Below are 16,328 nucleotides of genomic sequence, written 5' to 3'. Positions count from 1 at the left end.
CGTGTTAACGCAGTCGAATGAAGCGAAAAAGATCCTACGAAAAAGATACGTTGGCTACGCTGACGTTGACGCTTTTCTCTAGAGACGTCTCCACGCACTCCACAGAACAGCCAGCGGTTTCTTGTTGCGCTCTTTTTTGCGTCGCACGCGTTGCATATAGAAGGGGTGAAGAAGGCGTTATATAGTAATAAAATAATTTTTTTATTACATTTTTTGCGTTGCATCATAATTACATTTTCTTTGTTGTTGTTATGTTTATAACAATAGATTGTGATAAATAAGATTAGAACAATCGATGACAGAGATATTTTTTTACGACTTTAAACATTGCAGTTGCGGGACGTACTTAAAATACGTTTCTCTCATACGCATGTCGAACACACACACACACACACACACACACACACACACACACACACACACACACACACACACACACACACACACACACACACACACACACACACACACACACACACACACACACACACACACACACACACACATTGCGCGACCGTACAATTCATTTATTCTATATACATGTATATAGAATATAGTAGGTAGGAGCGAATATAGCCTTATTTACTAGATGAGCGTGCGTATTTACATAATGAAAGATATTGCGCGGATATAAAACGGCGACGGCGATTATTAAAGTGCATATATAGACGGAAAGCTATTTACATGTCGATTTTTCGACAAATAATAAAACAAATTACAAAATCATCGTGGGACATATCTGCAGAAAGGTCAAACAATATCCTTCGGTTTGTCACCTTGCGTCGGTTTTCGGGGGAGAATAACAACCAGAAGTGCAGACACTGTAAAATAAGCAGAAATGTTTAAGAAACATTTTTATACATACGTAAAAAGTTATATTCAATGTAGAGATAAAGATGTAATTTAATATGCATTTAATATATACAATTAATGTTGTTTTTACCTAAAGAGGCTGAGCCGATCATAACGAATGGTCCTAAACACGATAGATTAAATAAAACGGGAAATAGTAAATTGCCGATTACTGCGCCAATTCTTCCCATCATCATAGTTGTGCTAACCGCCATAGTTCTAGAACAAGAAAAAATATTGATATTAGATAGATCGATAATAGGGTAAACAATAAAATATAATGTAATATCCAGATAGAAATGATTGGTCGAATCGACGTTTGTTTTTATATAATGTTATGTTAATCGGAGCAATATTGCGAATATTTTTGCCAGATTTCTCTTGCCTTTTGGCTAATTCTATATCAAATCAGTACAAAATCGGAAAGCACACAATACATTTATGTATTTGATGCAGAATTTGTCGAAAAATAGAAATCTTATAGAAACATTCGTAATTACTCAATTAACATATATCATGATGAGGTCAAAGATGACCAAAATATCAATCAATATTCGATATCGACCATTCATCGACACATCGACGTCAAGTTGATGTCGATTCGACTAATCATTTCTAACTGGAACAATGATATGTAATTAAGAATAAATTTCCGTACCTTAGATATGTAGGAAAATTATCAACAATAACATTAATGACAGTTGCACCGCCTATACTCGTCATAGCGACAAACACCGAGGACAATCCGAGGATACCGTTAGTATCTTCAGCCCAATACAGTGAAGCGCAACAAGCAGCAGCGACGACGAAACAAATCGCTGCACAGAAATCAAATAATTATAACAATTACAGATAATAGTGTATAAATAATTATAATAAAATCAATCAATTAGAATCAAAAGCCATGCGATCCAAGCCTAGGTCTTTGACGGCTTTATGTTAGTTTCTGTATATATATATATATATATATATATATATATATATATATATACATATAATTTTTCCAACAAACTGCGCGCCGATTATTTGTCGGACTTTAAAACACAGTTATTGTTAGAATTAAAACCCTTCCCTCCCCGGAATTAAATCGACTCACATAACTCACAATTAAATCGACTAACATAAGGCCGTCAAAGACCTAGGCTTGGATCGCATGGCTTTTGATTCTAATTGATTGTATATTGTTACGATCCTATTTCTCTTATTATTAATTATAATAAAATTAATAATGAAATTATAATAAAATATAGGATAATTATAATAAAATGATAGTATTGCGTAATATCGTTCAATATTATTATTCGCAATGTTATTTTATAAATAAAGTCGATATTTCTTCACTACCAAATTATTTCATCGTCTTACCCATTAGCTTCCTCTTTCCTACAACAGTAATCAAAGAACCAGCTATAGTATAACCGATAACGCTCGTCACAGCAATGACGATCGAATTGATGAAGACTCTAGAATTCAGCTCCGCCTGAAATTGACGTGCATGTAACTTCCAGGATTTATATTTTGTTTCCTGCGTTGCGATCAAAATTTACGAATTAGCGGACTTACCGGAACGCATATCGTTGTAGAGTTATGCATCATCTCGTTGATATACTGCGTAGAATTATGATGCGACTTTTCCTGGCCTAGCATGTAACAGAATGAAGGCTGCAAACCCGACACCTGACTGTCGTCCTTCATGAGAGTACTTTTGTAACTCTCGATCATCGCGAACAGCTGCGGCAGCCAAAGCCGGAGTGAGTTTGACCTGCAATCGGCATTAATTGAACTCTCGAAGCTCCATTTATTTTGGTGACTCCATTTTTTTTTTAAATTAAAATTGAAGAAAGAAAAGGGAGACGAAAGGTTGGTTAAACTGACCCTATCGTTGCTCCAAGTTGTATCATCGATATAAGTATCAATCTGAAGATATTGGATCGCAAGAAAAGTGGCTTTATTCTCTTCCAACAGTTTTTCAGCTTGTCCTGTATACGTTCCCCGCATGATTCAACTGAATATTCATCTTCCAGACTCTTTATCTATCAATTAATAATAAATCAACCGTATTATTATATATTATTATTACCACATTAACTTCCTTCCGTTCTACAGCCACTCGATTTATCAAATTCTCATTTCTTACAATTTCATTACGCGTTCTTTTACATAATATATGTTTTAGTATAGGTTTCGTTTATGTTGTACGCTTATTTGTTGTACGCTTTGTTCTACACTTTTATCTTTGCGTTCCGTTTACCGTGTCCAACTTTTCACTCTGTTTATTTTATGTTCCGAATAACATATCTTTTTTTATATAAATAGGCATTAGCCTTATCTTTTACATGTACATCTTTCATACTTATTGTATTGATTTATCTTGTTACTAATCAATTCTGTATATACATAAAGTTATTAAAATTATTAAAGTCAATGCAATGAAACAAATAATGTATTTAAATAAATATAATGATTTTGTAATCACGCTGTACGCAGCTATCGTGCGTATTTTAAAACATTGTCGAAATGACTCGATAAGGCATCATGTTTTTACAATTGAATTTTATTTGCGCGACTCAATTGAAAGTTATTTGTGTTAACAGATCAAGCAATTTAATCTACAACAGTTGTAGATTAAAATCTTAATTATTTCAAATAAATACATTGCTTATTATCTTTAAATATAACATCGTCATTCATACGCATATTACCGGGTACGTGTCAGGATCCTTTCCAGTGTTGAGCGAGTAGATTTTCTTGAAGACACTCAATGCCTCGTCATGCCGACCCTTCAGAATAAGGAAACGCGGACTCTCTGGGAAAGCGAAAAGAGCGATGCACGCTAGGAACTCGGGTAGTGAACAAATGGCTAAGAACACTCTCCAGGAATTTATCTCGATCTTTGTTTCGCTTAAAAATGTGATGTACCACTTTTGAGGTATTATAAGCCATGCTATACCTGCGAGTTAAAAAATAAAAATCAAATTTAACTGTATTCAAGTTTATTTGCCATAAAATGTGTATATGTATCTGAATAAAATAAAATATTGCGCGCTCTCTTTTCCACGCTTTTATTTTAAATCTCTAAATCAACTTTAACTCTTCTTGTTCCCAACGAGTTTCACACAATGCAGCAATATGTATATTGCACCATTGCATTGCACGCATTACCGGCTTAAAAATCGGCGCTTTATAATTTAACCCCCCGTCGATCTATAGATAAGATGTGTCAAGGCTGCACTTACATGGCAGGGAAATGTTTCCGAGTGAGAAGAACACGCCAAGCCACATGTACGACCTCGATCGATGTGCCTCATTGTGTATTTCCGCCAAGTACGACATAAGCGCCGCGTACGGGCCAGATATGCTGCAATTTGTCGATCGCGATGTCAACTCTTACGTAACATTTATATATAACAAAATATTCAAAAAAATATTCAGTGATGTCATACCGCACCGACTGGCAATTCCCACTTACATCATACCGTCAAAAAATTTGAACGTTATTAAAAGCCAAGATCTGTGCGAGAAACACGTTGCCACGCTTAGTAGACCGGTAAGCAGGTAACCGTAGAACATTATTTTCTTACGGCCGAACATGTCGGTCACGTAACCCCAGAAAAACACCGTACAGATCATTCCTGAAAACAAACCAACCGGTCAGTCGATTCTACCTTCGTACCTGGATTTTCCCACCAGGACTTGCGATATTAAAATAAAAAAGGATGAGAAATAATATGCTGCCAAAATAAATCGTTTGCGTTCTGAAGTAATTTTGTTCCTGCATTTGCGATATGTCATGAATTTACGGTAAGATCAATGCTGCATTATTCGACAGATACGCGCCTAGGGGCCTCCTAGCTAGATTGTGAAAATTAAAGGATTTCAGCCGAAATTATCGAAGATAAAAACGCCTACTTTCTGTGTCGCGAGAAATCAACTCTAGTCAGAATCGAGGGACAAGATGGAAATTTACATAATGCAAATGTAACTGTTCTTTCCTTGTTGGTTTTTTATCCAACCTTTACCTTTAAGCGTGATACTAAATTAATATTTAAACTGTTTTCTATATCAGTGTAGGTATCGTTTATTCGACCCAACTGGCCAACTTTATTTAAAACACGCTACGTTTCGACCGTGTATTTCGGTCCTTTTCAAGCGTCTGGATACAAATTATTAATTAGTTAAGCATAATGCCCACTAAGCCACATCTAAAAACTAAACATCGAAGGTTACGAAGTGCAACGTGAGTATAAGTCCATAAGTAGAAATATTTTACAGAATTTAAGCGCTTACATAATTTGTTTGTTGATCTCCAAGGGATTAAAGTATAAAAATGTACGTTGGAACGACATGTTCATTACTCGTTCGATCGTCGAAGGACTTGTCAGATCTTTGGAAGTACTGATAATGAGCGGGCATACGGAAAAACAAAACACGATCGCTTGTGTTGTTTAAGAGGGGAGAACAGAGTAGTTCGATGTTTAGTTTTTAGATGTGGCTTACGTGGGCATTATGCTTAACTAATTAATAATTTGTACCCAGACGCTTGAAAAGGACCGAAATACACGGTCGAAACGTAGCGTGTTTTAAATAAAGTTGGCCAGTTGGGTCGAATAAATGATACCTACACTGATTTTTTCATTATTCACTGGCGGCTTAAATTCTCATTGTATTTTCTATATTTTTTGGTTTCTTGAAAATCCAAACTAAATATTTTAATATCCTGTTTTTTTTTCTTTAGTGACTAGTCGTGCAAATAAGAACCTGTACAATTTTTTGATAAAATATAAAAATATAGTTATGTTTATACCTTATTAAAAATAATTCATAAACTTCATTGCGTGTTTCATAAACTTATCGTAATTAAAAATAATGTTATCTTATTATTAGTTTTAAATTAACGAGACACATAACGATGGAAAATTGCAAATGTCTATAATTGATTCAAAGTTATTTCAATGCCATTGCCAGTTGCGAGGAGAGCCCCGTGATGGCTGTACCTTTTAATGGGTCTATAGAGACCCATTAATCTGCCACTAGTTGCTCGCGGAGACCGAAAGCGATCGTTGAAAACGGCCGGCCGAAATATAATCGGTCGGTCGGAATTCGCATGCGACAAGAAATAAAATGGTACGGTATTTACCGTGAGTTCGCGTTTGCTCTCACTATTGCCTACAACGAACCGGTAGTGTACACCGCACGATAATCATAGAGACTCTAAGTGTGCCAAGCTCTAGGCGCTCCAGGGCTCTCACTGAGCTCTCTGGCACCTGTAATAAAGCGTTGTTATGCAATTGTTAGACGGATCGAGATACTACCTACGAACGCCATCGAATTCAGCAGCCCCTTGTCGAACATCGTTAGCTGGAGATCACATTCGGCGGATGGTAGCACGTAGGACATCGCCGACGACGAGAAGATACTGGAGAAACTGGCCGGCAGTACCGCCAGCAGTAGCAAATAATTAAATTTTCCATATCCTGGTACGCAGATAAAAATATTTTAATGTGTGTATTAAATCAGTTCTGTTTTCAATGTATCACATTCTCTATTAACATGTTCAACGTCGTGAGGACCATCATCGTGGATATATTGATATGTCGCAATGTCATGGAACGAATAATATTTAGACAGTCACGTGCACATGTAGTGCGTCAGCAGAAATTCAATCAGACTTTTGTTTTTATTTATTATAAATATTTGTTAAAAAGTTAGTTAAGCATACATCACTACTGTTCTTCTTGAAGACAAAATAAAATGACAATATTAAACAAATTATTCCATGTGGCGATAAACGTGTGTTAAATAAGTAATACCGAGACTTATAAACATAACACAATATAATTTGTATAATTTATTTATTTTTACTTACCTGCTGCTACAATTGCCCGTTCAAAGTCTGCGGGACCTGAATCCTCAGACCTTACTTCCTCACCTAGAAGCGAAAATAGCGATTAGTTATAAATCCCGATAACATAGTTGCTTTAGAGTTATATAATTAAAATTGAATTAATACCTGATATACAACGCATACGTCTGTATCTATACGATCTATACGTAAGTAAATCAAGAAAGCGTCTAAAAACCATTTTTCTGACCTATCGTCAAACACGGCTACATTTGCATTAACTACGCACGTATAATCGATGTTCGTTGTACGAACTTATTGCGAGAAACAGTCAATATTGCCACGACGCTTGAAATGCCGTTAATGTTACCAAAACAGAATATATACTATCTTCGCGGATGTGTCAGTTTTATTCAGCACTGTATACAACGATAATATCACTATACAACTTATTTTTATTTACAAATGCGTTTTCACTATAATTTATAAATACGTAATTAACTGTAATTAACTGTAATTAACTGTAAAAGATAGATATCTCATAGAACACGTCAAGTAATTGTATTCTTTATACTTTACACCGTAACTGCGCGAAATACTTGATATAATTAAATTTGTATTTTTTAAAGTCGTTATGCAACTGCAAGTTAAACACAGATCTTCTTCAGCAACACGCGGAAAGATACTCACGATGCGAGAAAAGATAATTATGATAATCGTTTCGCGTGAGACTACACTAATTTCATAAAACTTGCTTTGCAGGAAACGTCGCAAGTTTAGTATAAAATGCTAATGCAATTTGTTAGACACACTTTAAATTTGCATGATAATTCGTAATCGCAATGCCATTATCTCGAAGTTGAGAATTATGCACGGATCGGAAAGACCGAAAGATAACGTCAATCAACGAATACGGATCGTACCCGACTAACGATTTATTGACAATGTTCGTTCTAATATGCTGTCCAAAATATCCACACAAGAATTATCTGAAGTGTATGTTTACAAGCGTTCTCAAACTCAGCGAATTTTTCGATACCTTATTGGTGAAATTAATTGAAGACTGCAGATTCCCTTTGAGTTTACTTAATAGCATAAAAAAATGCTTTCTCAAAAAATATGATGAAATAAAATTTTAAGTTTTTTGAGATATTTATTTGTGTAATTAATAATAAATTGCGAAAATGCGAAATTGCGAAATTGCGAAAATGAGTTATAGAGCTATAATGTTTTAATCAATAATATAATTTAGCAAGCTCGTTAAAGCACCTTTCTGTAGTATATCCAAATAATGATAAAACAATGCACTTGCATTTGAGATAATCTAACGCGGTGATGCAACATACACATTCCTTTATTATCATTTAGGTATTGCTTAAACGCATGACGGTATGTTAAACATGCGACAAATCAACGCTAAGTTCATGTATTTTTTTTATCACTTGGATTCGTTTAAGCTAAACATTTTCATCTGTCTCGCACCGAGACACATGAAATATACGTGTATTTAAGTGTACTAAAATTTCGCGAATATTTTTAAATATTTATGATTTGACATTTTGACATTTTTGACATTTTCAGTGATGCAAATGTTAATGCGTGTGGAATACGTTGATATTGTGCTGAAATATAAAATAGAAGAGAAGCAAAATTGAAGTAGAAAGAGATTTAAAAAATAGAAAATAAAAAAATGGAAAGAGAAACCGTTAATCATACCAGGCATATTAGACTCATTTTACGTAGCAATTATATTTCTCTCGACCTGTTCTTTATAAATGCTAATTTCTTAGAAGATAAAAAAGTGGAACATTTCTAAACCACGCCTATAACGCTAAACATTATAATTAATTACAGCCAGCAAGCCTATTTTAATAATTTTTAATGTGTGCATTATACAATTCCTAATGTGTTACTTTTTTGTATTCTATACATACATATGAAAGAGAAAGAGAGACAAAGACTTACAGAAGTTAAGCCTACATTGCGCTGTTTGCAACTAGAAATTTGCATTCTGTAAAGTATTTTAATTAAATTCTTAACGCGTTTGCTTACATAACGTAAAACAGACATTAACGATAATGAACAGCGTTTAAAACTGTAAGGCAATTGTATGTATGATTTTTGATCATGTATGTATTTTGTATGTAATTTAGTATATAATTAAATAATTATTTAAAATAATTTTGTAATTTTATGATAATTTAGTAACAACTTTTAATAATTTGTAATATTTTTATTTATTTTATTTATTCTGCTAATATTTCTTGTTTTCTTCTTTTCAAAATAATTAAAATATTTGTAAATATATTTGTAAATTTTGAAAAAGTGAAAATTAAACGGCCACCTTTCCAACAAAACAAAGGATGTTGGTTTAAAAAAAAATCGATTTGTTATAATAATATAAATACTTGTAAATTTGTTATAATATCTCTAATTCAATTATTTTAAAAATTAGCGTCGGTTATAATGATAATAATGTAGAATTTGCAAAAAAAGACATGGGATGACATTTTGATTTTGCTTTGATAAAAACATTGTAATATATTAATCCTTTTAATAGAACAACTCAACAGTAAAAATGTCTTATTTTTTAAAAAATGCAATGCACTTTTGTGTAATTTAATCTTCTTTGCAGTTTAAATTACTTAATAAACAAAGATTGAGTAATTTGTTTGTATATATTTGACATATTATTCAACACGGCACTGCAGCCAATTCATAATTTGATTATAATTTAAATTATTTATCTTAATTTTCTCATATATGTATATGATAATACGTACGATATAATGACATATGTAGATTTTATATATGTATATTGTATATATTTATATATATTGCAAAAATTTTCAAAATTTATTTAAAGATAAAAGCTCAATTTTTTGTAAAAACTATACTAAACATAATTTTACGTAAATATGGAAATAAATATTAATACAAGCAATTCTTACTTCGACATTATGCGTATTATCGTATTTAAGCGATCGTGATTAATGGATTACATTTGATCGATTTCCGATCAACTGTTCCACATTTACACACAGTTGAAGAAATATTGTGAGATATTGACGCAGAAGGTCATTACGTATTACATATACTTATATTTATGAATCGCTAACTTGCATCCGTAAATTTTTTTTTCAAACAACAGACAGTTAAGTGATATAATTATATACGCAGTTAAAGAAATCGAGAAACTTTTGTAATAAAATAGATATTCAAACAAGAAAATGGTACAAAATGTGGAGAAATATGTTTGTAAGTGGTTATACTTACTTACACTTATACTTACAAAATTATTAATATAATAAGTAGAATAATTAAATTTTATAAAAATAAATTTTTGTTCTCTCCACAAATTGTGAATTCAATTAATTTATAATTTATAAGGATTACAACTGTGAATTCCGTAAAAGAAAAATTGTTTTAAAACCATACATACAGGTGTTTTTAAATTTAATATACGATACTCTGATATCTTGTCAAATAATATTTATCGAGTGACTCATTTAGGCATTATTTAATAACGATAAATAATATTAATGAAAGGAGAAACTTACCGACCGCCACGTCACGTCAATAAATATACGCGCGATGAATTTAATATAAAAATAAAAATATTTTAATATTTTAATATTAAATGTATGATGTATTTAATATTAAATAAAAGATAATGTTAGACATAGGTGGTAATAAATAAAGATATGCTAAATTAAAGACACCATTTTTTGGCATCTTGTTAAAAGTTTGAATATGCTGTGTAATAAATACAAATATATGTATATACACTCATTAGAAAAATTGAGAGTTGCTTCCATTCTCAGTACATGCCATCACATGCGCGCATTCAATGGTATCTTCCGTAATTAAAGTACATACATAGACAGATTTCTCTGCAATTGTCGTATCGTCGTGTTGTCGTGTTGCTGCGGTAATCCGATTAAAAGAAGGGCCTACGCATTACTAGACAAATATCTCAGTTTTTCTGGCATTTGAGTGTACGTATATATGTGTACATTTTTTATACAGTGTATTCAAACTTATGCATATTTTTTTTCTTATAATATTATTTCTTATAATCTATATATATTTGATAATAATATCACACAAAAACATTTCTAGAAACTTATCTAAGAGTTCAAAAATACAAAAATGAATAATGACACTTGCAAAAATCTCATGATGGGGAGTTGGCGGTATAACTTGCCTTTAGGTTTCATTAAAGATATCTTTTTCTATCGTCGTCGAAGGATTTCGAGAGTGAGATACGCAGGGATCGGGCAGTAAAATAAATTCGCGATGCACCAGCAGCAACTCTTAATCGGCGATCCTAGCGTCGTCGTCGCGCGTGCACCACCCTGAGAGGGATGTTTCTTCAGTTGCACATGCACAGTGGTGCGCGACAACCGTTAAACTGATTTCGCTGGTTGGATTCGCTACAAAAGTATCGTCGAGACGAAAGAAGTGCGAAGAAGACGGTGGCGATGTCGACGACGACAGGCGTCCATCGCGTTACGCGGTGGGGCGGAACAGGTTCCTAAATGAACCTATATAATTTTCTCGCGTATCAACGAGAAAAAGCCATCTCCCGCACCCACACCCGCGCGAGAACACGTGAATATATATCATTCCGCGCTCATTAGATATATAAGAAAACTCTACGGTGTTTCTTTTCAAACGCTCGCAAGTGGCCTGCCAGAGGTAGCGCGGAGGCACATTTGTTTGGTCCGCAAAATTTGCACGGACTGCATTCCACGGACTTGCACATTTATAATAGCCTCATTTTTGCGCAAAGGTCCTGCACGATACAAAAAAGACAGTTGAGAAATTCGAATGTCGTCGAGGCATGTTGTTTGTCTCTTTCTGACGCAGGTTGAACGCACACTCGCGTGTCGCATGGAATTTTTGCATTAACCGAATCGAGATTAAAATCAGGATTCTACTCGAAAATTAATGCCTAATGCATACTGGTTTGACCGCCGCGCATAGTTCACCAGTTCGGATCATATGCTATACGCGGTCTAGAACCGCGAGATTTTTTGGACAGAATGACATTTTGATGGAATGCAATCGCCGATCAAAAAAGATCGCAAAAAAATATCAATGTATATCGAAATTCAGAACCCTTTTTAGACGACGATTATAATGACATACATATGGGGAAAAAAAACAAATAGTAAGATGTCAGATCTCATCCTATAATACGTACGTTCCATTTTCGTCGGTATCTTTCCGCTCGGAATTGTTCCATTATCGGATCTCTTCGCAAATTCACCTTTCCCGAGCGCCATCGTAGGAACAATGCCAAAATCGGCATCGGGCCTTATATATGTTTTGTACATCGCAGGTGTCCTGTACTATCACGATTCAGTAAACAAAAGCGATGATAACGAGACTGTATATATTTTTACGAGCTCATCCGCGATTTTCAATCGCAAATATCAACAACAAAAATGCATAGATTATTGCAGCTTCTGCCCAACTTCCGTGAAAGCCACAAAGTGACCATCATCACGTAAACCGGCCCGTCAGGCGAACGAATTGCATATTGCTGATCAAATGTAGCAGACAGTCTGTTTAGTATGTAAATTATTCCAGTGTACGATGCGAAGTGAAATTCCAAATTCCTTAGCACATAAAGTCGTTACTCACTGTTTGTCTTATGGTGCTTCGGGGGTCGCAAATTACGATCTATCTTATCTTTATGTGCGGGCGCGTGATAACTTCTTAATCTTAATTGACGACACGCGGCTTTCGGAAGACTACCGTGAGTCAAGACATGACGAATCTGTAAATTCGTCGGTGTCGAAGAATTTACGTTTACCTGGAAGTAGGCTTTGTGAGAAAGATAATAATGCATTGCATTATTAATTATTCTGCAAATAAATGCTATAGGCGCCTATACTATACTCATCGCGGACACGTAAATGTAAATAAGTAATTATATAATGTATTTAGTCGTTGTGTATGTTAGGTGTTTCGTATATCGAAAGTTTGAGTTTTGTTTTAAATCTCTTTTGATAAGATTATAAAATCATATTCTTCTACAAAGACACATTTCAGTTTCTACAACATATATGATTTTTTTTTAAGTTACGCTAATTTGCGAAGACGTGGGAAATTGGAGAAGAAAAGTTCATATAGCATTGCAATATGCACATACAATATGCAAATAGATAATTATGTAATGTAAATATAATTATACGTGCAAGTATATTTGCAAAGATAAACTAGCACTAATAAAACACGCGAATGGTGATTTGTAGAGAAAGATAAAATAGAATGGGCAGCTTTAACGCGTCGCTTGACTTTAATTACGTTTGACCTTCCGCTTTTAAGCCGATTAACCGATGATCATGTTACGAAATGACGATCTCGGCCAACGATAGAAAAAGCGGACCATGCGCTCTTTTCTTCATACAGAATCATATAGAATAAAAAATTACAGCATTATTCTGACGAAACTATTAACATGGATTACCTTATACTATATGAATTATTTACAAGGCAGGAAGTGTACGTTATAGTGTATTAACTTATGGTAACATATGCAGTACCTTTTTTTGTCATCTACGGAAAAATCGAACTTGTCAGCTCTGTGTTAGTTCACTAATGTACTCACAAATTTGCATTTTTAATTTTGATTAATTAATATAGCTAACGGACATTAGGTAATAATATCGCGGCATTAAAGCTGCTGCAATTGCTTGAAGGGCGTGTCATTTCCTTTGGTTAATGAGAATTATGATGACTACACAGTTGGAATTTGTGTACTTTTGTAAAAAAAAATCTGCTGGTTAAAGTTTTTGTGTTAAGTAATCAACACATTCATGTGTAAAAACACATGCTACGTTAACTGAATTTAACAAATATAAAATGTAACGTTATTAAAATAATTAAAAAAATATGTTAAAGTAACACAATTTGCACGTATTTTATCATTAAATGTGTTAAAATTTACAGAAAAGGAGTGTTGATTTTATTCTATGACAGAAGTGGGGATGACTATACTTACTTATTACCATTCTTCGTGTGATTTCGATGTGGCCTCAAAACGTCTTGACGTGTTTCATTGTCTTGTTATACTGTGTTATTAATAGAAGTACCAGAACTATTTTATCTACTTTATCTTGTCATGCACGTATATTTTAACTGTTACTATGATGGGTGCGTTCGGGGAGTGCGCTATCAGCGCTATTGTGTTATTTTATCTTTATTGTTTATTAGATGTAAAACAAGGATAGAATGATACAACAGTGCTGATAGCGCGCTTCCCATATGTTCCCAAACGCAGCCTATATGTTAATTAAACTATTATGTTGTTTGGGGTAAGTTATTGTTAGAGTTTAACCCTTAAATGCCACCCGGGGTCCAGCGGACCCCAGACCCTTTAGTATGATATATTTTCAAATGTTCCCTCCAAAAATGGAGCTTATATTTATTTATTTATTATTTTTTATTTTTTTGATTTTGGAGCCAATATTTTAACTGTTGGCGATCTTAATTTTTTATACTATGTTGAAATTGAAATTTTAACAATATAAGCATTTTATTCTCTTTTCTAAACCTTGAACAACATTGAAAATAATTTTCATAACTAAATATCAAAAAATCAATAAGTAAGGAGACATTTTTCATGCTGGGGTCTTTTAGACCCCATGTGTCATTTACGAGATTCTTGAGAGGTGTGGCATTTAAGGGTTAAATCCTTCACCTAAAATTGTATTTCGAAATATTATCTTGAAATAAAGTATATCAATATATGTATGTATTTATATTAATAAGTATTTAATATATGTATATATATATATATATATATGTATCTATAATTTATAAACCCAACACATCTATATAATTTATATTAATAAAATATCTGCAACATTTCTAGAATTTCTAAAAATAACATTTTTGTATACTTACTATTTAACAAAATAAAATGTTACGTTAATATAAACCTTTATTAAGAAATATAAAATTTAATAAATAAATATAGTGTAATTTTTACATACTATAACAATCAAAAGTTCGAGTTATAACATTTGTAAAATATAAAAACATTTCTTACATATAATTTCATTAGAAAAGTTACGTTAATTGTACACACAATTAACTTCAAATTACGATCAAAATTACATTTCTCTTTTGTTAAAATATTAACATTGGTATCAGTGTTATTATTTAACAGATCCAAAAAATTGAGTGGACCATTTGGGATACGTGATTTATGTTAAATTTAACACAAATTTTTCAACTGTGTAATATCATTCAGCGCGGGTCATTATACGCCGTATAGTTTATTGTCACGAACACTGGTCGTCGCATCGACGAAAAATATAGCAATCGAGCAGCAGTTATTTGAGTAGTTATTTATCTGTTATTAACAAAGTTTATAAAAAATAATACTTTTCATTAAAAGTAAAAATTTACCAGATAAACCGTTCTCGATAGTAATATTTGCTCGGCCGATCATATGCACTTGCGAGTTGTGCGATAAAAACCTAATTAGCACTTAATTCCCGTGGCATTATACGAATAAATCGAGCGATATCGCGCGTCTGTAGCACCCGGCGATGCATAATTTACAAACGATCCGACAAACCTCGATAACTCTCAATCTATTTCTGACGTTAACCCTGCACGCGCTTCGCAATTTGCATAGCTGTTAGTGAATGAGCATTAATGATTTGCGTCTTATTTTGTGCACGTGGAACGCCGATCATGCCATCCGAAAAAGGTCGGATTTAATGGACACCGCCTGGTTAATTTGCTGTCAGTTTTTAATTTTGAGAGCATTAATTGTAACAATTTTATGTTATTTCCGATAATTTATACAGATAAAGTTTCCTCGTTAAAGAAATGGTATCTTAATTGATGCTAACTTTTAATGGCGTTTCAAGTCGTTACATATGGAAAAACCTTACTACGCGCAAGTCTCGTTTAGCACATAAATATTTATTCAGCATTACGATTTCTGAAGGTTACATAATGTGATATTGTAATCTTAATTCACTGGAAAGCTATCTGTTAACTATGTTTTATCAGAATATAAATATTCTTCGAGCAAAACTCACGCAAAACGTTTATATAAGCAATATAGAAGCAAATTAAAAAAACAAAAAGTTACCTTGTTCTGCAAAAGAGCGAATATGAAATATGATATCTCGATAAACGTTTCGGACAATATGACACGAGTAAAAAATTAATGAGACATTATATCTCAAAAGAGTAAATTAATCAGAAAAAGATACGTCACGCACGGCCTCAAGAAGTTGTATTTTGTATTCCGAGAAACACAAAATTGTGATAAATACATTAAACCTCGTTTGATTTCGACCTGAAATCAGTTATGCGTAACAACTATCACTGGTATTATCCGCTTCATTGTATACTAGCTTACGAAAGAGCGCGTGTTTTTCTGTAGACCGTAAGGAGACTTTGCACCGCGAATGAAAACAATTTCTAACTTGAGATCGCATGTCAAGAGGATCGTTGGCCCCGTCGTTGATATGTGTCACTGGTCATGCACTCGCACGCGTCGCAAAATGGAATGGGACGCTTTTCTCTCTCGTCTGAAATAATCATTCGCGTTGGCACGGCACAAGAACCATTCTTTATCCATATTTATCTATTATAC

The 16,328-nt window shown here is 33.4% G+C and overlaps 1 protein-coding gene across 5 annotated transcripts; it reads right to left on the bottom strand.

Moving 5' to 3' along the window:
• Window positions 1–177: 177 nt before the first annotated feature.
• On the bottom strand, window positions 178–16,045 carry LOC139768221 (synaptic vesicle glycoprotein 2B). Of its 5 annotated transcripts, none has more exons than XM_071698196.1 (12): window positions 13,710–13,734; window positions 6,719–6,781; window positions 6,165–6,326; window positions 4,322–4,484; window positions 4,089–4,210; window positions 3,555–3,802; window positions 2,728–2,885; window positions 2,416–2,614; window positions 2,218–2,332; window positions 1,511–1,670; window positions 944–1,071; window positions 178–821 (listed from the first exon to the last, which is right to left on the bottom strand). In XM_071698196.1, the coding sequence occupies exons 1-12, from the start codon at window positions 13,717–13,719 to the stop codon at window positions 751–753; spliced, it is 1,599 nt and encodes a 532-aa protein (XP_071554297.1). In that variant the 5' UTR covers window positions 13,720–13,734; the 3' UTR covers window positions 178–750. The 5 variants fall into 5 exon arrangements, with proteins under 5 accessions (XP_071554297.1, XP_071554294.1, XP_071554296.1 ...); XM_071698193.1 differs by lacking the exon at window positions 13,710–13,734 and adding an exon at window positions 11,904–12,052; XM_071698195.1 differs by lacking the exon at window positions 13,710–13,734 and adding an exon at window positions 10,902–11,206.
• Between the last annotated feature and the right edge of the window lie 283 nt (window positions 16,046–16,328).

Source organism: Temnothorax nylanderi, unplaced genomic scaffold (genome assembly GCF_030848795.1).
Source record: "Temnothorax nylanderi isolate EJ_2023f unplaced genomic scaffold, tnyl_v1.0 TNYL_tig0015_pilon, whole genome shotgun sequence".
In the NCBI taxonomy this organism is placed as follows: domain Eukaryota; kingdom Metazoa; phylum Arthropoda; class Insecta; order Hymenoptera; family Formicidae; genus Temnothorax; species Temnothorax nylanderi.
The sequence above is the reverse complement of the archived record's forward strand: the minus strand, read 5'-3'. Positions and strand labels throughout refer to the sequence as shown.